This window comes from Orcinus orca, chromosome 1 (assembly GCF_937001465.1).
Source record: "Orcinus orca chromosome 1, mOrcOrc1.1, whole genome shotgun sequence".
In the NCBI taxonomy this organism is placed as follows: domain Eukaryota; kingdom Metazoa; phylum Chordata; class Mammalia; order Artiodactyla; family Delphinidae; genus Orcinus; species Orcinus orca.
Genome location: NC_064559.1, coordinates 210696924 through 210719097, shown reverse-complemented (window position 1 = coordinate 210719097; position 22174 = coordinate 210696924). Strand labels below are relative to the sequence as shown.

Below are 22174 nucleotides of genomic sequence, written 5' to 3'. Positions count from 1 at the left end.
GTTCCTGGGCCAAAGCTCATCCCCTGGCCCCGTGGGGCAGGAAGGATGCTCCTCGCACAGGGAGGTGGTGCTGCAGGTCTCCTGGGTTGGGCTGCCTTCTCCCCCTGCAGAGAAGGGAATGCTGGGAAGTTGCGGGCTGCACAGGCAGAGTGTGGGCAATGGGGTGGGCCTCACGGGGAAGTTGAGGCCTCTGCCCTTGATGGAGGAAGTAACGGGCAGTCCCTGAGTGTGCTGAGAGCCGGCTCCACTGTTGCCACCCTGGGCTGGTGTGAGCTGGGATTTGGGGTGGTCGGTGACATAGGGCAGGTGGCATGGCAGGGGGGCTCCCTGCCTGGCTGACTGGCAGGTCAGCCCAAGCTCAGAGTGGAAACCCGCCTGTCCCCGCCCACAGCATCTCCTGCAGCGCCAGGAAGGCTGATTCCGGAAACCCCAGCTGGGGGGCTGTTGCAGCCTCTGCCCAGGGGACCCACCCTAAACAAGGCCTGGGAAGGGCAGGCTTGGAGTCCAGACTCAATTTTGTGCCGGCTGGCAAGCACCTTACTTTCCAGGCCTCAGGAACCTCATCTGTAAAATGGGAGTGATGGAAACAAAGCAAACACCTTGAAGGCAGCCAGAGTTCTCCAGAGCTCCTGGGCTGCCCTCTGGCCGCCATTCTGCAAAGGTGGGGCCCTTTCTGGAGCAGTGGAGGCCTTGCAAACCTCCGATTCCCCGCTGGGCTGGTCGGCTTCTTGGAGGGCTTCCTGGAGAAGGGGGCAGCAGAGCCGGGCCCGTAAGGAGAAATGCAGAGTCGCAGAGGGGTGAAGCCGGGTAGCCCTGGCGTCACCCTGGCAGGCGACGCCAGGCCCGAGGCGGTGGGCGTGGAGGGCGAAGGGCGGAGGGCGGTCCCAGAAGGGCGACTCCAATCGGGACTCGGAGGCCGAGGCAGCTCGGCTGCAGGTCACGTGGGCGCCGGCTGGCCAGGTGGGGACAGTGACGCAGGCTGCGCAGCCAGGTACCTGGGGCGCGCCCCGCCGGCCCCTCCCGCCCGGCACTCGGAGCAGGAGCTGCCTGGCGCGCGCCCTGCCCACCTGGCCGCCCACCTGGTGGGGCCGGAGCGCTGCCGCCTCCTGCAGGGCCGCACAGGAAGTGGGGGGGCGGGAACAGGGAGGGACCGAGCGGCCGGGACAGAGCTCGGGGCCTGCAGAGCCTGGAGGTGGACCGGCTCCCGTCGGCCGCCGAGCTCGTAGCTCCGTCCTCCGCCCCACGGCGCAGGTAAGCCTGGGGGACAGGTGACGGGGGAACAGGTGAGCCTGGGAGACAGGTGGGCCTGGGAAGGGACGGGTGAGCGAGGTGGTGGGGATGAGCCTTGGGGAGGGGGCTGGCAAGGCCGAGGGCGCACTTCTTCCCCTTCGCTTTTCCCGCAAGCCCTGCCCCGGGGGCCGCGTCACTCTGCGGCTGCCCGCCTCCGCGGTGGCTGCCCAGCGGGGGCTGTGGGAGGGGACAGAGCCTGGCTGGACCTAGAGCCCCTGACCTCTGACCCCCCCACCCCGCTCCCCTGGGCTTCGGGCGTCCCAGCTCCCTGCTCCTCCCCTCCTTTGAGCCCTAGGGGACACTCCCTCGCCCTGGACGGGACTCGCAGCCAGAGCTCCCACTGGGGCATCAGGGCTGAGATACCCTAGGGAGCCCCAGGACCTTTGAAAAGGCGGGGCAGGGTGCGCACGGAACGACCCTCCCAGCAACCCGGGAGAATCTGCTGCCCAAACCTGCTTTGGCACCAGGAGTAGCAGCCCCAAGAATGAGGACCCCCTCCCCACATCAAACTGGGAACAAACTGCTCCCCCACTCTGGTAGGCAGACTCGGCGGCAGGGAGGGGTCCTGGCGTGCATCCCATCCCGCTAAGAAGGAGGGGGAAGGGAGGAGGGCGGGGCTCGGCTCCCAAAGCTGTGGGTCCCGCTTACTGCCAGGACACATGGCTTAGCTGCCCACCCTCCGTTTCTGCATCCGGGAAGCAAGGATCTTTTTGAGATATGTGTGGACCTCAGCCCAGCAGCGGGCACGCGGTGGGGGGGGCGGCCGGGAGCTCTGCATCTGACCTGGAGGTGAACAATCTGCACCTCCTGGTGGCGGCCCAGTGGGTGCTTGTCAGGCCAACCAGTCTGCCCTGCACCCCTGCTGCCTCGTGCTTAAGGGCGGGGACCCCAGGTCCAAATCCCAGCTCTGTGTAACCTGTTACTTAAGCCCTCTGGGCCTCGGTTTCCTGCTCCATGCAATGGGAGCAGTTAGAGGGTGCTGACTCAGCTGCAGCTGGATCCTCTTCTGGTTACCACCCTGCAGATGGGCCGCAGAAGCCAGCATCACATCACGGGCACTGCCCAGGGCTTTCCCAAGCTCTCCTGGCATGGGGGAGTGAGCTGGCGGAGGCCCCTCCCCCTCCTACCTGGGCACCTGCAGGGGAGGAATCTGTGCAGGGCAGGGGCATCTCTGTTCCACAAGGGCTCTGGTTCCCCAGGGGCTCGGGACAGGGGGTGTCTCTCACCCTACACGGGAGACGCTCTTCACCCACACGAGAGGAAACCAGGTGCAGAGTGACGTGGCGTGACGTGGCTTGCCGGCGGGGCCCCTGAGATGCCAGTCTGTGCGTGACCCGATGGGCACGGCCACTCCCCGCGGCTGGGTCCTGGAATTCTAGTTTCAGTTTCTGAATGGATCTCAGCTGCCCCTCTCTTTCGCCTGTGGCCGTTGTCGCTCTCGGGCGACCGGCCGCCTGTACCAGCATCTTTATTTCTAGTGAGAGTCGCCACTCACCCAGCTGGCCCACTGGGGCAGTGATCTGGGTCAGGACAGCGCCTGGCTCCTTGCCCAGCTCTCCGCTGACCGGCAGCCTGACCTCAGCGGGTCACATTCCCTCTGCTCCTGGTTTCCTCACCTAGCAGAGCAGGGAAATGCCTGCCGTCCAGAAGATCCCTGAGGGGCTAGACACACAAGGAGAGAAGGTGTTTATAGGACACCCGTGGGTCACCTGTCCAGGCTACCTGGCGGAGTCAGGGCTCTGATTTCTTATCCGGAGCTCCTCTGGGGAAACACTGTGTGTGCCAGCCAAGCCTGGCACGGGGGCTGGGTTTATGGGGCGGCTGGATTCAGAGCCGGGAGTGGGAGCCACGGGTGGGCCTGTCTGGGTGGGCGCTGCCGGCTGAGGCTGCCGGTGCCCGGAGGCATCATAGGAAGGAGACAGCAGGAGGCTTTTGCTCGGGGTGGGAGGAGCACGAGGCCTGCCACTGCCCCTCCCACTGCCAGGCTGTGTCCGGGACTGAGGACGGCCAGGCGGGTCTTCCCAACCTCTAGGGAGGCGGGTGACTCTCCAGTTAGCTGAACCGAGGCTTCTCTACCTCAGCACTGCAGACGTTTGTTCCGGATGATTCCTTGTCGTGGGTGGTCCTGGGCCCTGTAGGGTATTGAGCAGTGTCCCTGGGCTCTGCCCACAAGAGGCTGGTAGCTCAGCCCCAGCTGTGACCGCCAAGAATGTCTCCGGACTTGGCAAAGTGTCCCCCGGGGGCCAAGCCGCTCCGGTTGAGAGCCCCCAGCTGCCCCCGGCCACCCTGCAGACAGAAGTGTCTGCTACGCGCTGCAGGGTTTATGAAGCCAAATCCTGCCCCACGTTCCATGTGACTCCAGGTCTGGAACCTGGCCGGGCAGAATTACCCGAACACAAGGCCATCATCGTGGGTCAAGTTTGTCTGAGCAAAGATGGGGTCGTGTGCACGGTGCCAGGGAGGCCGAGCCCCGCCAGGCAGGGGCCCGTCAGCTGGACCTAGAGGGACAGACGTCCCACGGATGGAGGTGTTGTGGTGACGTCACCCAAGGGGTGGCAGGTCCCATACTCGGTGCGGTTTGGGTCCTGGTGGCTGTGAGAGCTGCTGCGACCAGAGCCCCAGGCCCAGGCCAGGAGGGCTGTGTTCTTCAGGGCAGCAGGAGGGACGGTGCCGAGCCTGCCGGGGTCCTGGGAAGCCCATCTGTCAGGAAAAACGAGGGCTCCAGGGGTGCTGGGCTGCAAGGGGCCTCTGGGCCAGGCCAGTGAAATGCAGAGCCAGGGCAGGGCCAAGTGCAACATAGGACCAGACAGGCTGGGTCGGGTCACCTGAGGTTGCCAGAGACCTCCCCCACCTCCACCTGTGGACTCCCAGCCCCCGCTCCTCCCACCCAAGCCCCGCCTGTCCCTTACCCACCCCTGCACATGTGCTGGGGACACCGGGAAGGGCTGCTTAGTGGCAAAGGGAGAAGCTGTGGTTCCCAGGGCTCAGCCGTAAGGGGCCCTCCCCAGCCCACCCTGAGCAGAAACAGCAGGGCGTCACCCGGGAGGGGGCACGGATGGGTCTAGAAGCTCCTGTGGAGCTGCCCTGGTGGATTCGGCACACCTGAAGCAAAGTACCAAGTGGGCTATAGTTCTCCACACGGAACACCCAGGCCTCTTCAGGAAGACACGGTTCCAGGGAGAGCAGAGCCAGGCAGGTGCCCACGATATCAGCGTTCACACATCAGCTTGCGAATTGAGCCCAACTGTTTGTGGGGACGTAGATAGGAAATCATCCCTGCTCCTGAAGGACGCACAGGCTCGCCAGGGAGACAGAGGGACATACAGACAGCACGCAGCCCTCGCTGCCGTGGGCATCGGTGGGGGAGCTTCCCAGGGCTGCCTTTGCTGGGGAGCAGACCTGCCTCTGCGGCTCGAGTGGTCACTGCTGGGTGTCTGGTCTCTCTCTCTCTCTCAGTGGCATTGCTGCCCACAGAACATGGCCGCCATTGTGACTGTGCTCTCGGCCCTCCCCTGCACTGGCTGCAGGACACCAGGCAAGGGCCAGCGTCCAGTGAGGATGCGGGAAGAGATGCTCTTAGAGCCAGGTGGCTGGAGGAGAAGCCTCCAGACATGGACCCTGTGGGGAGTCCCAAAGAGCCTGCCAGGCAGAAGCATGTGCTCACGTGTGTGCGCTCATGTGTGTGCTCACAGGGCACACGGGTCTCCCACCAGAACACGCCTGTCTCCTAAATGGGAGCCGACAGCTGACTGGGACATTGAAAGAGGGTGTGGCATCCGCGAAACAAGAACAGGCTGCTCTGCATAAAGAGCAAGAGAGAGCTCTTCATGGGACCAGGAAAACAACAATCGTTTGGTGGAAAGGTGGGACTCTCCCACAAAGGGGAACAAGAGATGAAGGAGAAGGAGAGAAGAGGTCGGAAGTGAGAGGTTCTCACTAAAGGCTGTTCCAGAAAGAGACCAGAGCAAACGGAGGTGGGAGAATTTATCAAAGAAATAGCACTGGAAAACACGTGGACCTAAAACAGGTGGGAAGGATGCACAAGCCTGTGGCTCAGGGAGTGAACGTGGATCCGTCGCCGTGCCTGTCCCCATAGGTGGTAAAGCGGAGCAGGGGGAAGAGAGCCTCCTGTCGTGACCGAGGAGGTGAAGTCAGACCGGCGTCGGATGTCTCGTTGGCAGTGAAAGCAGGAAGGCAAGGGAAGACGGCTTCTCCATTCTGGAAAAAATAATCTCCAGTGGAACTCTAAAGGCATAAAGAAGACATTTTCAGAGGTCTCCCTCCCTTGATGCTGCCTTGGGAAGGTGCCAGGGGCTGGGCCCCAGCTCAGTGTGGGGGGAGGAAGGAAAGGGAGGGCCAGGATGCCAGGTGGGGGTCAGGGGGCTGAGCTCCTGCCCTGAGAGCCGGGAAGGGAGGGCCTGGGGAGAGAGGACTGATGCTTGGACCCTCTGGAGCACACGATCCAGATGCCCAGGGCGGGGACGCTGGAATGCACGGGGGAAAATTAACCGGAAGAAAGCCAGCCAGTAAACAAGAGAGAATTATTAACGGGGCCAGGCTAACACAAACACTCACTGGGCATGGCGGAGCGGGGGCGGAGCCTCGTTCACACAGCCCGGGGAGGGTGAGTGATGCCCCAGGCTAGGAGATCTCAAAATAGCGAGTGGGCTTGTTTAGAAATTGGGGGAACGCTGCAAAGCCAGGAGTGGTGGTTTGTGGGGGACAGGGTGGCGCGGAGGAGGGGACGCCTATCTTGGATGATAAGTCTCTCCTCCCGGTGCTGTTTGACCTTTGAATCTATGCCCAGGTAGCTCGGTGATCAGCTAAGCAGTAGGAGGAAGAAGACAGGGGTCCTGCGACAGCTGCAGCCCCAGGAGTCGGCTCCAGCCGGGCCCGGGTCCTGGAGCTCATGCAAGAGCAGGGCAGTGGCCCACGCCCCTGGCACAGTGCCCCTCCCCTTCAGGCCTGGGTCCCGGGCTGGTGGCGCCCCAGGCCTGTGGGTGCGGCTGCCTTGTTTGGAACTGAGATCACACCCAGCAAGGGCTGGCCTGACAGGCTCCGTCTGGCACCTTCCGGCTCTGGAAGAGCCTTTGCCCTCTCCCGGGAGAGGACGTGTGCCACTGGCTGGGTCTGGGGCCTGGGCTCAGAGGAGGGGACTCAGGCCTGGGGCCTGAGACGGGGAGGAGGGAGAGGAAGGAGGAAGAATGAGGGGATGGGGCGGGCAGGGGTCACGGGCACCACAGTCTCCGTGTTATACAATGTAAACTACCCCCATGGGAAATACACGGTGGCTAGATAAAAGGACTCAGGAGCTGGACGTCTCCTGGATGCCCACTGGGGTGCGTTTGCTTGGCCTGCATAGATGGAAACCTGTAAGAAACCCATTTCTCGGCCAGGCCTGGGTACAGTGCAGCCAAGTTAACACAGGGAGGGCGACCCAGGAAGGTGCAGACCCACCCACGGCTGCCAGCGCCCAGGGAGGCCTGGGGACTCAGAATGTCCCCAGGAATGCGTGGGCCGTCCTCCTGCTGTGGGCGTGGCCAGGGCTCCAGCGGCAGCCCCTCCCTGCAGCCCGGGAGGCTGAGCTGCTCACACCTTCCTGGGATGCTTTTAGCCAGAGAATCTGGGAGCTGGGGCAGCAGAGCAGGGCGGAGGGCCAGGCCTCTGGGGCCCCCTGAGTTGTTCCCGCTGTGCCGTGATTTAGGCCACCCCATGTGGCCAGACCTTCCCAGCCTCCTGTCAGAGGGATTCCTGGGCTGAAGCTCAGAACCTCCAGGGGGAAGCACCCGGACCCAAGGTGTGTGTGTGTGTGCTTGGGCTGGAACCCGCCGGGTGGGTCCAGGGACAGACAGTGGGTCCCTGGTGGCGCCCACCATCCCAGGCCTGGCCCCCTCCGGCTGCGTGCACCCAGGTGGGAGAGAGCAGGGCGTGCCCTCCCCCCCCAAGAGCTGCTGGATAAACTCCTGGGTCAGCGGTCCTCCCCAGGTCCACAGGGGAAGTGGCACGGGATGCCGTGGTGTAGCTCTGAGCTGAGGTTCCCTCCCAGTGGGACCACCTGGGCGGGTGACTTAGAATCTTAGTTCTCCATCTGAACAAGGCTTCCACCCTTACCCGGCCCTTGTAATTTTAACGTTCAGAAGTTCTGCATTTATAAAAAGCATGTGAGTGGTGGCTATCCTTGTTCTTATTAAAAGTAAATGGGAAGGAATGAAAGGAGTGAGTTCTCCCCATGTTACGTTTGCGTCGTATGAAGTTCTCAACCTTCAGCCGCTCCTCTCGAGGCTCACAGATAACCTTCTATTCGGCACCGGTGACACCATAGCCCCTCGGCGGCCAGGTCCCTGTTTAAGCACGACATGGATGAGCTCCCCACCTTTCCCAGCATCCTCAGGAAGCTGGGTACTTATTATTGTACCCATTTTACATATTTGTAAAGTGAGGCACAGGGTGTAGCAGCTCAGCTCCTGGCTGCGAAGCCAGCCTTTGAGCACCGCATCCTGGCAGCCATACCTCGGGCTCCGGCTGCAGCAGGGCTGCCCTCACCTCTGTCCTTTCCCCCAGGTCCCCGCGGCCACTCAGCATGTCCCAGCAGCACTCGGACAGCTCCTTGGAGGAGAAGCTCCTGGAACACCGCTTCCACTCGGAACTGCAACTCGACACCGAGGGAAACCCAGCGTCCCGGCTCCCGATGGTCCGGGGCCCCCTGCAAAGCAGGAGCAATGCCGCCTTCCAGCCCGACACCCCGGTGCCCCCGTCGCCGTCCCCTGAGGCCCAGGAGCCCAGGACCATCGTCCTGAGCACGCAGAGCCCGGCAGCCCTCAAGATGGGCACTCAGCAGCTGATCCCCCGGAGCCTGGCTGTGTCCAGCAAGGCTAAGACCCCGGCCCGCCATCAGAGCTTTGGGGCGGCCATGCTCAGCAAAGAGGCTGCCCGGCGGGACCCCCGGCTCCTCCCGGCCCCCAGCTTCTCCCTGGACGACATGGATGTGGACACGGGTCCTGGGGGGATGCTGAGACGAAATCTGAGGAACCAATCCTACCGGGCGGCCATGAAGGGGCTGGGGACCCCCAGCGGTGAGGGCGGCCCCGTCCAGCTCAGCCCCAAGATCCCGGCTCTGGCCGAGGAGCCCAGCCAGCCTCCTGCTCGGTCCGCGGCCAGAAATAAGGTAGGGGGCTCGTCTGCCTGGGCAACGGGGCGGGGGCCGTGCCTCAAGGGGCCTCGGGAGCTCGTGGGCAGGGAAGGGGCCCGAGCACACCTTCACGTCATCACGCAGCCGTGCACGTTGTGCAGGCTCCTGGGAGGGTTTGTTCCAGTTAAGCTGTACAGCCGGGCCGTGAGCAGAGTGTGAATGTCCCCATTTTATAGATGAGGCAGCTGAGGCTCAGGAAGACCGAAGGTGTTAGCCAGGACCCCGGCTCTCAGCCACAGCGGGGAGCGGAGCCCGGGGAGGAACCAGCCCTTCTCTCCAAGTCACTCTGAGCACGGAGGGGGAGCCAGCCCATCTGAAGGACAGATTTCAGTCATGGCTTTGCAGCATGGACTGGCCTGGAATCTGTCTGCCCGAGGGGCGCCCGTCGGGGACTCAGGAGGGCTTGTGGCAGCTCAGAAGTCGGATGCTGCCCTGCACGCTCTCCCTCCCTGCCCTGCCTGACCGCCGGCTCAGGGCTGTCTGTGCCCACAGGCGCCGTCCCGGTGGCCTCCTCCACCACGGGCTTCTGCCCAGACCATGAGCCCTGGCCCTGATCTGGGGAGAAGCCCAGACCACCTGTCAGAATGCTGGTGACCCAGCGTGCAGAGGGGCAGGGCAGGGAGGACCGCTGTCCTTGGGCTAGAGACACCCCTGGCCTGCGAGGCAGGGCACAGCCTGGACCCCGGCACCTCCACGCCCACCCAGGGCCAGGCCTGCAGGGCCATTGTTCATTCATGCTTGATTCATGCGGCCAGCCAACGTTTCCTGAGGCCTCACGCACCCAGTGAGCAGAGGCCCCAGGAGAGCTCCCAGGGTGGTGGGGCCCCGTGGTCTGGGCTGGGGGTGCTCATGGTGCTGAGAGAGCACAGAGGTGGGGCTCCCCAGGAGCTCAGGGCCGGGGGGGGTCAGGAGTCCCGGAAAAGACAGGGTTAAAGTAGAGGTGTGGACACAGGATGGGAGCCAGGTGGAGGACGGGCTGCAGAGACAGCGGGTGCCCGGGCCTGGAGGTGGAAGGGGTGGGGGCGCTGGGGGGTGCCGGGCGGGCAGCAGGGAGAGCCGGGTGCACCTGGGAGCACCACACATTCCAGACCAGCACGGGGAATTTCAGGCTCCAGCTTATTTCGAGAAACCAGTGCGCGCTTTCCTGGAACCCGTGCAGCTGGGGGTCAGGGGAAACAGTGTCCCAGCCAAGGAAGCGGGCTCTGTGGCAACTGGAAGGACCAGGGTATGGGGCCCTGAGAGCCCTGCCCGCCCCCACTTCACCCCTGCAGCCCCACCAGCAGCTGCTGGGGCCCCGGGCCTGTGCTGGAGCTGGACGCCAACCTGCCAGGCTCTGCTCTTCCTGCCACCCCAGGTCCCGGGCTCGTGGGGCCCCCATGTGGCCCTGGCTCCCACCCCAGTGTCTCTTCTAGGCCATCTCCCAGCCACACCTGTGCTGCCTCGGCTTCCCTCCAGGCCCACCTTCCCGAGCATCTCCTCTCGGCGGCCCTCCTGGGCCTGCCCAGCCCTTGGTCACCTGCCCTGCCTGCTCTGAGCCCCATCCCACCCCGTCCTACCTGCCCTGGCCTCTGCTTCCTTGTGGAGCCGACATTTATTAAGCGCCTTCTCCATGCCCAGCAGAGGCCCCTCGTGTTGGGCGTGGCGTCACATGTGGAGGGCCTGGTCTCTGGGCCCAGGGGCAGGGACTGCTGCCCGCTGCCCCTCCTCCCTGCTGACTGCCCGTGTCTCTGGGTCTCTCTGCACAGAAGACGCTGGGGCGGAAACGCGCACACAAGGGCTCCTTCAAGGACGGTGAGTGTGGCCAAGGGGCGGCGTCGGGCGGTGCTGCGGCCGGGCTGGGCCCTGGGGAGGCGGGTCTCGCTCGGGCATCCTTGGGGAGACGGAGAACTACGTGCTGGATGGGTTCCCTCTGGGGACTGGAGGGCCTGGTGGCCCGTCTGACCCTGCAGCTCTGATGGGCCTAGAAAGTTCCCTTGGACTCTGTGCTGTCCCGGGGCGGCGGGCAGACAGAGCCACCACACTCTCCCTCAGCAGATGTTTGTTAAACACACTGTGTGCGCCAGGCCCTGCCGGCGGGACCAAGGCCAGGCAGAGGGCCCTGGGCCTGGGGTGCAGAGACACAGGCCACAGGGACCCAGTGTTAAAGGCTCAGGGGCCGTGGGTGACATCTGGGCTGTGGCAGGGCCCGGAGCAGTGCCTTCAGCCTGCCGAGGGGAGGATGCCAGCAGGACCCCATGGGAGTTGGCGGGTAGGTGCCTGCGCAGCCTGGATGCAGCAGCCAGTGGGTGTAAGGGGCCCCAGCCAGAAAGGGCCCCCTACCTGCCAGCCCCAACCTCTGTGGACAGCCACAGGTCCGGGCGTGGGGAGGCCTCAGGATCGGGCCTCGTCCCCCAGGACAGCAGCAGTGATGCCCCAGGTCTCGGAGCCAGGGCGGGAGGGAGCTGCAAGGAGGGGCTGCCTCAGGGCCGTCCCGAGCCACGCACCCGCCCGGCGGGGCTGCTGAACGCGTGGCCACTGCAGAGCCAGAGCCGGAGAGCGGGAAACCTCACCTCGGGCCGGGGGGCTCTCAGGAGGCGGCCTCCAGCGCCCTCGGCCGACCTGGGGACGGCCGCTGCCCAGTCCCCACCCCAAGGCCGTGCAGTTTGGCCCGTGCCACTCTCTGACGTGTTGGCTCAGCCCTGGTCTGAAGGTGCCACATTCTGCACGGGGATGCCACCCCTGCCCTGGGCTCGGCCAGCTCAGCCACGGGAGCCAGCCGGCCTGAGGGGAGCCTGCTCTGGGGGGCCCTGTACCACCTGACGCTCTCAGGGCCTCCTCGGGAGGACTCAGCGTGTGGGTTCCTGGGGTGCCAGGACCGCTCAGAGCCCCCAGGCCTGCAGGTGACGCACACCCCCTCTCCCCAGATCCCCGGTTCTACCAGGAGATCCGGGAGCGAGGCCTGAACACCATCCACGAGTCCGACGATGACTTACTCGATGAGTCCTCCAGCCCTGAGGAGACCCAAAAGGCGGATGCCCGCATCGTGGTCAAGAGCTACCGGCCCCCCCAGGTCACCTGGAGTCAGCTCCCAGAGGTGGGGCCGGGCTGGCGGGGAGGCCCTTCTCCCGAGCCCGTGGGTGGTCCTCTGGTGAGGGGAGCGGCCTCCTGGAAACACCCTGTCTGCGCGCAGCTGGCAGGGAGATCTTCCTGGTGCCTCAGAGCTGCCCTGCCCTGCGGGGCCCCGTGGGGCTGGTCGCTGCGGTGGGGAGAGGGGTTAGGGGCGTGTCATCTGTGTGTGTGTGACGATCGTCCCACGGGTGAGCCCCTCACCCTCCCTGAGCTCCCTGCTCAGGCTGACCTGTAGGGACCTGGGGGCACAGGGGACCTCCTCCCAGGGGACTGTGCCCAGAAAGTGCCAGGAGGGTCCAAGTGAGGAGGCCAGAGGGGAGGGGAGAGGCCCGGCCGGAGCTGTGCGCCACTGCCAGGTGCCCCCTCGCCTTCCACGCCTGAAAATGGGGCTGGTCCCTGCCCCGCAGGGCTGTGGGTTCCCAGTGGAGAGCGCGGCTGGGACAGAGGCGCCGGTGCTCCAAGCAGGTACCCAGGGAGGCAGCTCTCGCTACCCCAGGGGGGCGCAGCTGGCCGTGGGGCAGACAGCCTCCTGACGCCGTCCCCTGGGAGCCGAGGGACGGAGCTGCAGTGCGGGCTGTGGGCGCGGGGGGGGGCAGCAGGGAGGGGCGTCTGGCTGTTCCTTCTGCCTGCGGTACAACAGGCCTCCTCATTTGCATCCCGTGGGGCAGGAGAGGGGCCGAGGCACCGTGACCGCCCACCGAGATCCAGGACACTGCATGCCATGGGGCTGCCGGCCAGGGAGGGCCCAAGATGGGGCGGGGGTTAGGGCAGGCAGACGGAAAGTTCCGGAAGTGCACGTGTGTTCCCACCCGCCAGGCGCCAGCTGCGTGCCCGGAGGTGCATGTGCGCGACCTCCCGGGTCAGGGGTGGGATCCAGGACAGTTTATCCTAGAAACGCTGCCGGAGGTTCTCCCGTCACCTGAGCTCAGGCGTCTCGGCCAAGCCTCTGGGTCCGAGGACGCGTAGGATTTACCTTCCCAGCTCAGGCACTGCCGGCAGCCTCCGCCCAGCCCGCTGGGGAGGGGAGCACGTATCGGGTGGCCCTGGTCCTGCAGAGGGTCGCCCCCGGCAGGCTCTGCAGGCACTCGGCGGGCATAGTGTGGCCGAGTGAGCCATGCTCCAGCCGGGGCAGCCAGGGGCCAGGGGCCCTGAGGGGTGGAGAGCGGGGCAGTGCGCCATGCTGGAACGGTGTCACCCCTACCTCCGGGTAGGGTGCTCGCTCACCTGGCCCAGGTGTGCCTGAGTCTTGGCCCTGTGCTCAGCACGCCCCTCAGCTTTCCCGGGTGCTTCTGAGTCTCTCCACCACCTCCCAGCCCCCGGCAGCTCTGTGGGACAGAGCCCCCGGCCCATCCCTGGAGAGGCCTTTCCCTCCGGACGCCCATGCCCTTCCTCGGCTGCCCCAGGGCCCCTCTGAGGGGGGGAGGTGTCGTTGGAGAAGAGAGACCTGGGTGAGGGGACCGAGCAGGGACAGGCCAGCTCGGCGGTCCAGGTGCCCCACGAGGTGCAGCTCCGCCCGGCCAGCCCGGCGTCTCTGGCTCCGTGCTGGCTCTGGCCCGGTGGCAGGATGAGCTTCCGGTGACTCGAGCCCGTGCCGTCCTCAGGTGGTGGAGTCGGGCATCCTGGACAAGCTGCCCGCCGAGGAGCACGAGAGGCAGGAGGTGAGGGGTGGGCTGGGGGCGTGGCCCTGCTTCTGACACGCCGGTGGGGGGCGCGGGGACCACAGCCCTGGCGACGTCGCCCACTGGCCCATTGGCTGCCTCCCGGTACCCAGCGATGGCTGATGCCCTGGCTGGGGTGGGGCTGGGGGGGCTACCGTTACCCACTTTCCGGGCGAGGGTGGGAGCCCTTGCCAGCGCCACAGCTCGTCAGTGCCCGAGCCAGAGTGCAAGCCCAGGACTCGGGCTCACGTCCCCACGGCCGCGCTGACGGCCCCAGCCTGCGTCCTGTCCAGGGGGCCCGAGTCCCGACCTGCCCCCTGCCCCCCAGTCATCTCCCCGCGGCCTGAGCACTGGTCACCCGCGCACCCGGGCCAGGCCCCGTGTGTGGCAGGGCAGCTCCAGGCAGGGCCTGGCGGGCGCAGCTGCCCCAACGTCCGCTCTGCTCTCGCCCCAGGCCATCTTCGAGATCCTCATATCCGAGTTCTCGTACCAGCACAGCCTCGGCATCCTGGTGGCCGAGTTCCTGCAGTCCCGGGAGCTGCGGGCGACCATGACCCAGACAGAGCACCACCACCTCTTCTCCAACATCACCGACGTGCTGAGCGCCAGCCAGAGGTCAGGCCCGGGCCCAGCCCGTCGGCCCAGCACCCGATGGCGCAGGCTCTCGAGGGTGGGGAGGTTGGGGCTCTGGGTGACCCCGGTCTGCGAGTGCAGATGGACGGCCTGGAGCAGCCCTGGGGGGCAGGGACCGCGAGAACCTCACGGGGCCCGCGGCCACCAAGAGCTGGCCCTGGGGACGGGCGAGCACAGAGGGCCAGTGACGAGGTGTGAGGTGCCCGCGGGACGGAGCAGGCTAGAGGCGGCCTTGAGTTGCAGCCCCGGGTCGTGTTCCGGGCCGAGGTGTTTGGTGCCTGGCCCAGGGCTCTGGTTGCAGGGCCAGAAGGTGGAGGAGGGGCCGGGTGTGTAGCTGCAGGCCTGCCAGGGCCTCTGTGTGTGTGTGTGTTCATGTGCATGCATGTGTGGCAGCAAGTGTGTGTGTGTGCGTGTGTGTGTGTTTACTCCCATGGAGGGCGAGGTCCAGGTAGCACCTGTGTGGGTCCAGCCCCTCACTGCCCTGCACCCTAGGCGACCCCATAACACCCTGTGGCGTCGCCCTGAGCCTCAGCGTCCCCTCCCTAACCTGAGGGGGTGGGTCCCATTCCTGCCCCCTTGCAGACTGGGGTGAGGCATATGGGAGACGGTCAGGTGTCAGACCCCAATCACCTGCAAGGAGCAGAACCCCTGCCCCTGCCTTGCACCGGCCAGAGGCAGCTGGGGCTCCAGGCGGCTCCCGGCAATTCTGACCCAAGTCCCAGGGAATCCAGTCAAAGTGGCAAATTTTTTGTCCTACCGTCTGCTCCCCACGATGCTGGCTAGAGTCTGCGAGACTCTAGCAGGAAGTGGCCTTGGATCTGGCCACGGGTGTGTGCCCAGTTATTTCAGGTTTAGGAGCTGATCTGTCCTGGGATTTTCCCAGGGGGGCCCTAGCAGCTGACCCACCCAGCACCTGGTGTGGGTGCATCTGGGAGACTTGCTCTGTGCGTGTGCGTGTGTGTGCATGTGTGCGCTCACACGTGCAGGGCCATGGACAGACCAGCAGCCCTTGGGCCTCACCGTCGCTCCCACAGGTTCTTCGAGGACCTGGAGAAGCGGCACAGGGCGCAGGTGTGCGTGGAGGACGTCAGTGACATCCTGGAGGAGCACGCCGAGCGGCACTTCCACCCCTACGTCTCCTACTGCTCCAACGAGGTCTACCAGCAGCGCGCCCTGCAGCAGCTGACGTGAGCCGGCCCCGGGGCCCGGGACGGGGCCGGCGGGGGTGGCCTCGGGGGGCTCCGGCCCCTTGCCGCGGGGCACGTTGCTGCTCGCAGCCCGGCTTCTGCAGCTTCCGCCCGATTTCTCCCGATGGACTGGCCTCGCCTCCCGCCGCGGCTGAGAACCCCTTTCTCTGTTGCAGAAGCAGCAGCGCTGCCTTCCGAGAGGCCCTGAGGGAGATCGAGCAACGGCCCACGTGCGGGGGTCTGCCCATGATCTCCTTCCTGATCCTGCCCATGCAGAGGGTGACCCGGCTGCCCCTGCTGACGGACGTGAGTGCGCAGGGAGGTGGCCCGGGGTCCGTCTGCAGGCAGAGAGCATGGCTCCTTCCTGACCTTCTCCCCCCGCTGCGTCTGTCATGTATGGTCGTGAGGACAATCACAGGACGGCGTTAACGGCCACAGTGACCGTGGCCGCTGTCAGCAGCACCGCCCGTGGAGCTCCCTCTGCCGGGAGCTGCTCCAGCACTTGCTGGATTCTGTTCATCTGCTTGATGGTTACGGGGTTCGTTCGTGTCCTGAGTCTGATCCGGTGTCACCCAGACCCCTGCCGAGCATCGGTCAGGGTTGTTGCTTCCCCCTACCCTCGGCCAGTTGTCCTTGGCGTGGGCCTGGGGTGACCCAGGCACCGTCACCGTCCCCGTTTTGTGGACAGAGGGGCTCCGAGGGGCTTCCTGGAGTGGCTTGTGCTCTGAGATGCCAGCTCATGGGGCAGCGGGCCTTGTGGGGTGAAAGGTACACGTACACACACAGGCACACAAGAGCCCGCACATGGCAGGAGCCCAGCTGAGCTCTGAGAGGCAGCATGTGGCCCGTGCTGGGCGGGTCAGCATCCCAGGCAGACAGGATATCAGACCCTCCGGGCCCTCGGGGAAGTGGAGAAATAGAGGCTTCAGGGGCGTCCCAGGCTGGAGCACCACAGCCAAGAACTGAAGGGGTGGGGCCTGGGTGCCCCCCGGGGTCTGGCGTTGGTAGGGGAGCCCCTGCCCCAGGCAGGCCCCTGAGCCGCGGTGCAGAAGGCTGCGTGTGGCTTCTCACGTCTGGTCTCTTCCTGCAGACACTCTGCCTCAAGACTCAGGGCCACCCCGAGAGATACAAGGCCGCCAGCCGTGCACTCAAGGCCATCAGCAAGGTGAGGGGTCCAGGGTAGGGGAGGCGGCGCCCAGCCCCAGCCCAGCCCCGAGCTCTGTCCCCACGCCCACCCGTCGGCAGAGACCCTGAAGGCGGGGCAGAGAGGGTCTCCAGACGGTCCCTCGCAAGCTCCTCATGGTGCCGGTGGGGAAACTGAGGCTCAGAGAGAGGGCCGCTCACACAGTCGCTGAGCCCGGGCCGGGGCAGGGACCAGGACAGCCGTGAGGGCCGCTGCCGCGGGGGGCCAGGCTCGGCTGGACGGGGCGGGCGTGGGGTCTGGCCCTCAGCGCTTGCTCTCGCGTGCGCGCCCGGTAGCTGGTGAAGCAGTGCAACGAGGGGGCCCACCGGATGGAGCGCATGGAGCAGATGTACACGCTGCACACGCAGCTGGACTTCAGCAAGGTCAAGGTAGGCGGGCCCCAGCGGCCCCTGACCTGTCCCCAGGCCCGGCTCTGTGTGCGGTCAGGGGTCACCGCCCCCCAGCGTGCAGGCTGGAGAGAGGCCTCTGGGGGTGACCCCCTGCCCCCCGCCGGTGAAGCCCAGGGCTGGGCCTCCGCCTCGACCTCTCCAGGCCTCTTCCCACCTGAGAGCGTGCTCCTCGGGCTCAGGTCTCAGCTCCACCGCCCCCTTGCCTGCGGTGGGTCTGCAGCGGCAGAGGGCAGACCCCGGGGCCGGTGACGGGGAGCCAGTGGCAGGCCCAGTGGCAGGGCTCAGCCTGGGCCCAGGCTCCTCGTCAGCTGTGCTGGGAGCGGGGGCTGGACGACCTCAGGGCCAGCTCAGGCTTCCCGCTGGGGCCAGGATGGGTCTGTTGGTCCTGGGGGCGGGGGTCTAGGCAGCCTACAGCTCCACCCAAGCAAGCAGAGCTCAGACCTCTGCCCACACGGCTCCCCACCATCCCACAGACTAGCCCATCCTTGTGCCGTCCAGGGGCTGCCCCAGCAGCAACTCTCTGGAATCGGGGCCTGGAGGCAGCCTCTGCCCCGCCCCACTGCCCTGGCTCTCCCCTCCCCCCACGGCCTGGCTGCAGCAGAGCCCTGTGGGCGTGCGGGGGGGCAGGAGACTCGGAGAGTCCCCGGGGCAGCTCTGTGGGCCCGGCCCCAGCTTATCATCAATCAGGCTGAGCTGCTGACCTCTAGCCCCCAGAGGCGGCCCGGCAGGCCGGAGCCCATGGGAACCAATGCCGTGGGCGGGGCCGGAGGGCCGAGCAGGGAGGGCACAGAGGCTCCGACAAGGGCCGCAGGGTCCTTGGGGTGAGTCAGGGTGGCTCCACAGAGGAGGCGTTTGGGTGATGACGGCCACGGACCCGCTGAGCCCACACCCTTGGCCGGGGTCTTGAGCCTCTCGGCCGGGCAGCAGATGTCACGTTTGGGGTGAAATACGCCCCCGACCAGAGCAAAGACCCAACCCTGGGCCTGGCTGACCCCTGACGGGCCTCTCACCCCTCTACCCCCACGTCCCGAAACTGGAGGGCATGAGGGCAGGAGAGCAGCTGGCCCAGGTGGGGGTGCGGGGGCTCAGAGCCCCAGGAGGGGTGAGGTGTCCGGTGGGGCGTGTCAGGGGGGCAGAAGCTGGTGGGCAGGGCCTCCTGGCTCCGTCCCCACCAAGCCTGCCCTGCCTGCCCCTCCCCTTCCAGCTTGCTGGCGGAAGGCTGTCTGAGCACCGGCCATGGCGACATGGGACCCATGTGGCGGAGGCAGGGGTGTCTGCCTTAGCCGGGCCTGTTCTCTGGGCCGCGGAAGGGGAGGGAGCTCCGTTTGCAGCAGAGGCCCCTGGATGCCAGAGGTGGCCCCGCAGATCAGGGTTCCTCACAGCCTGCGTAGAAGCAGCCATCCGAGCCCCCTGCTTGGTGTGAGGCGGGCCAGGAGGCTTCCCCAGAGCAGCCTTCGTGCCCTGGTTTGAGGGGAGCCCTCGGTAGGCGCCCTGGGGGCCCCTGGGCCCGGCTGGAAGCAGGGCAGGCCTGTCCTAGGTCGCTGCGCAAGGTCTGGGCCCGGGCCAGGCACAGAGCAGCCGCCCCCTGAGCTCCTGTCCGCGGCCTGAACAGCCCTTTGTCTGAGGCCTGGACAGTCACACTCCCTTCCTCGGTGCAGCCCAGGGAGGCCTGGTCACCCCGTTCCCAGAGGCAGGGCTCAGTCCCCATGGCTGCACATCCCTGCCACCCCCCGGGACTCACCCCTGTCCCCGCTCTGCCCCCAGTCCCTCCCGCTGATCTCTGCTTCCCGCTGGCTGCTGAAGCGCGGGGAGCTCTTCGTGGTGGAAGAAACCGGGCTTTTCCGAAAACTCTCCAGCCGGCCGACATGCTACCTGTTCCTGTTCAACGACGTCCTCGTGGTCACCAAGAAGAAGAGGTGGGCCCCGCCCATGGTCGCCAGGCTGCGTGGCCTTGTGACGGGGAGCAGGCAGCAGCCGTGGCCTTGGAGCCGGGGAGGTGGGCTGGGGCCAGCTCTCGAGAGCATCCTTCCGGCTGACTGGCCCTCGGGCTGCCCACAGACCTCTGCAGCATCTGGCCGACCGCCTGTCTCCCTGCAGTGAGGACAGCTTCCTGGTCCAGGACTACGCCCAGCTGGACCACATCCAGGTCCAGAAGATGGAGCCCTCGGAGGCCTCTCTGCCGGGGGGCGGCAACCGCAGCTCCTTCGTACCGCACACCTTCCAGCTGACCCTGCTGCACAACAGTGAGGGCCGCCAGGAGAAGATCCTGCTATCCTCCGACTCAGCGTAAGATGGGAGGGCTCCGCGGGGGTGATCCTGAGAGCTCTGTGGGGACGGGATGCCTGATCCAGGGTTCTGGGCACTGCACTGTGCCAGGGACAGCCTAGTCCTCAAGCAGTTCACACTCCCGGGAGGGGGACACGCTAGCTGCAAAATACGTGGCCGAACTGTCCTGTGTGTCCAAGGAGAAACAAGGCAGGGGAGGGAGCACTGGGTGGGGGCCCTGGGGAGGGGCCTGCGGCAGAGGCACGGCAGTGCAAAGACCGTGAGGCAGGAGGCCCCTGCCAGGAGGACAATGGGGCTGGAGCACAGGGTGGGGGCCATGCAGGGCAGTGAGGGCAGACGGTGGGGGGACCAGCGCACAGAAAGGTGCTGGCTGGGTCTCCACGCTTCCTCCAGCACGGCCCCCTTTCCAGGTGGGAAGCTGAGGCTGAGCGCTGCTAACAGCAAGCTGATGGGGCAGGGCGCTTGGGGTCCAGCGCCAGGAAGCAGGGCAGCCTGGGCCCTGTGGGTGCAGCCGCCACCCGACTCCATGTCCCTGGCCAGATGTGACTCGGGGTCAGCCTGCCTGGGGGAGGCCTGCCTGCCGCTCCTTCCCGAGCCTGTGACTTCCTACGCCTCGGCCCCCAGCGCAATGGGTCAGGGAGACCAGAGGGGCCACCCACTTACACCTCCAGCTCCCGGCCAGCTCACCAAAGTGTGCCCGGGCAGCGTAATCCTTCATCCCACTGCCTTCCCACCTCGAAGGCTGTGGGGGGCTCAGGGACACCCCGACCCTCCCACCGTGCCACACTGGGTGGGGAGTGTGAAGCAAAGGTCGTCAGCTGGTAGGATTGGCCTCGGACCTCACTCACGTGCGCTCTGCCCCCAGGAGTGACCGCGCGCGGTGGATCACAGCACTCACGCGCTGGGAGAGGCAGCAGCCAGACCCCACTAACAAAGGAGGTAAACGCCTGCCCCCCCGAACGCAGCAGGGCTCACAACCCCTTCCTGGCCCTGGGGTGGGGGGTGGGCCTGAAGGGGAGAGGTGCTGTCCAGCCTTCTGTCCACCCCACAGCCTGCCCCCAGGGTGACCTGCCAGGTAAGGGGCCCCAGCCCCAGGTACGTGTGTGTCTATCTGCACACACAGGCCCAGCGCTGTCTCAGGGCCTCATCCTCCCTGTTGCTCAGTAGCTGGGGAAACTGAGGCCAAGGAGCTGGAGTGGGCTGGCCCGGAGAGCTGTCACCCGGCTCGGGCCCTGCCTGGCCCCTTAGAAGCTGGGTGCACCCTCTGCTGGTGCTGGGCATTTGGGCCCTGAAAGTGGGAGCAGCAGGTCCTGCAGCCTCTGGAGGGGTCCCAGCTTTAGCCGGAGGGAAGCTGCCACGTGACCGTGTGCTGGGACACCTGGGGGCCCCTGGGCCCCACCGAGACCAAGCCACAGGGGGTGTGTTGGGACTGGAGCCCACCCCCTCCCTGGAATAGTCCTGCTCCTGAGGCCTGCCCTCCCTGCCAGACCTGCTCCAGGTGGAGATCACCAAGGCCTACTTGGCCAAGCAGGCGGACGAGATCACACTGCAGCAGGCAGATGTGGTCCTGGTCCTGGAGCAAGAGGACGGTGAGCACAGGGGATGGGCCTGGGGGATGCACGTGGGGCAGGTGGGAGGGGCCGGGCAGGCCCGTGCTGAGTGAGAGCCTGGGGGCCCCAGCAAGGGTCCAGAGCACACTGGCATGGTCAGCTGCCCTGAGAGCCCCCACCCCGGAAGTAGGCATGTACTCACAGTGGGCCTGATTCCAGGGCCCCCTTCAGTACCCTCCCTCAAGGACGTCTCAAATGTCCCCGAGTTGCAGGACCAGAAGTGGGTTCTTGGTCACTCTGTATCCTAAGCGGGAGGGTGGCCCCTGCAAGTACCTGCACAGGACGGAGCAGGCTGGCTGGAGTGAGCTCAGCCCCTGAGCCCAGTGTTGGGGCCGAGCACCTGATGGAAGACCAGGTGCCCACATGACCTGGGGCAAGACGGGAAGGGGGTCAGCTCCGAGGGATGCCTGGCCCTGGCGTCTTCTGGAGCAGCAGCTCCGAGGGGGAGCCAACACGGGCCCCTGCCTGGTGCCCAGGAGCCTGCTCTCACCTGCCCCGGGTCTGGGTCCAGGATGGCTCTATGGCGAGAGGCTGCGGGATGGAGAGATGGGCTGGTTCCCTGAGGACTTAGCCCGGAGCATCACCAACCGCGTGGCCGTGGAGGGCAACATGCGCAGGATGGAGCGGCTGCGGGTGGAGACGGACGTGTAGCCGGACCTGCCGGCACCTCGCCAGGCCAGGCTGCGGCCGTGCAGCGTTGGTCCACACTCCAGCAAGTGGAGTCCATCCCCAGGGAGCGCAGAGGGCTTGCCCCCAGGGCCTGAAAGCTCCCTGGCCTCCCAAGGCCCCATGGGCTGCAGCGCAGGCTCCGGACACTTCAAGGAGGAAGGCCATACGCCCTCAGGAGGGGCATCCTCCCAGCAAGCTCAGGAGCCGTGCCAGCCCTGACCCCAGACTGCGTCCCTGGGAGGAGCCCAGCCAGGCCTGGTTGCTGGCCACGCCGTCCCCCAGCTCCTGGCTGCCCCGCCCTGCTCCCTGTGCACCCACGGGGCAGTTATGCCATGGGCGAGTGATCGAGGCGGATGGCCCTGAGAAGAGCATGGGTGACCTGGAGGGCTCGCCCTCCTGCACCCCTCCTGCCCCAGCCTTGAGTACCCAGGGCTGCCCCATGTTCCCAGAGGAGGACCAGCTGCCGGCAGGTGACCCTGCAGAGCCAGCACTGGAATTGTGACTTTGAGACATTAAAGTACTTCTTTAACACCTGGATTTGCACATTTCTGAGCCCCAGTGAAGGCCATACCAGTCCCTGAGAAATTCCCAACGTGCTGTGGGCAGGACTGGTCCCCCCCCGTGTGGTCACCTGTACTGCGCCCCCATTCATGGTCACCCTGTGTTAGTCCTCGGGCCTGCCTCACCTGTCCACCTGGAGCGTCATGGGCAAGCCCATCCCCATGAAGCCCCTTGAGGCTGAGCCTGGCCGGTGGGGCTGGGGGACTTGGGGACATGGCAGAGGCTGTGGGAACCCCTCTGCGGTGTCCTCTCATCCCTCACCTCCCAGCTGGTCTGCTCCCCGAGGATCCCCTGGGACATGCAGGTGGGGAGAGGCAGGCTGGCCTGGCCTCTGAGCTGGGGAAGAAGGGTCTTGCTTCCCAGGAGAGGGTGATGGCCACCTGGGTGGCA

The 22174-nt window shown here is 66.2% G+C and overlaps 1 protein-coding gene across 11 annotated transcripts; it reads left to right on the top strand.

Annotated features, from left to right (window-relative positions):
* Positions 1–943: 943 nt before the first annotated feature.
* ARHGEF16 (Rho guanine nucleotide exchange factor 16) lies at positions 944–21754 on the top strand. Of its 11 annotated transcripts, none has more exons than XM_049706131.1 (16): positions 944–1251; positions 1580–1826; positions 7852–8455; positions 10225–10270; positions 11383–11552; positions 13189–13245; positions 13700–13860; positions 14913–15065; positions 15242–15371; positions 16156–16230; positions 16545–16637; positions 18423–18574; positions 18717–18944; positions 19810–19883; positions 20432–20533; positions 20767–21059. In XM_049706131.1, exons 3-16 carry the CDS (start codon positions 7871–7873, stop codon positions 20919–20921), a joined length of 2181 nt encoding a protein of 726 aa, XP_049562088.1. In that variant the 5' UTR covers positions 944–1251; positions 1580–1826; positions 7852–7870; the 3' UTR covers positions 20922–21059. The 11 variants fall into 11 exon arrangements, 10 of the variants coding, with proteins under 10 accessions (XP_049562088.1, XP_033288622.2, XP_033288625.2 ...); XM_033432731.2 differs by having other exon boundaries at positions 1555–1826; XM_033432734.2 differs by lacking the exon at positions 1580–1826 and having other exon boundaries at positions 10228–10270.
* The last annotated feature ends 420 nt before the right edge of the window (positions 21755–22174 follow it).

Coding starts and splice junctions, on each gene's coding strand:
- ARHGEF16 (XM_033432730.2), top strand. CDS start 7,871: ATGTCCCAGCAGCACTCGGACAGCTCCTTGGAGGAGAAGCTCCTGGAA. Junction 8,456..10,224: donor GGTCCGCGGCCAGAAATAAG/GTAGGGGGCTCG, acceptor CTCTCTGCACAG/AAGACGCTGGGGCGGAAACG. Junction 15,066..15,241: donor CGCGCCCTGCAGCAGCTGAC/GTGAGCCGGCCC, acceptor TCTCTGTTGCAG/AAGCAGCAGCGCTGCCTTCC.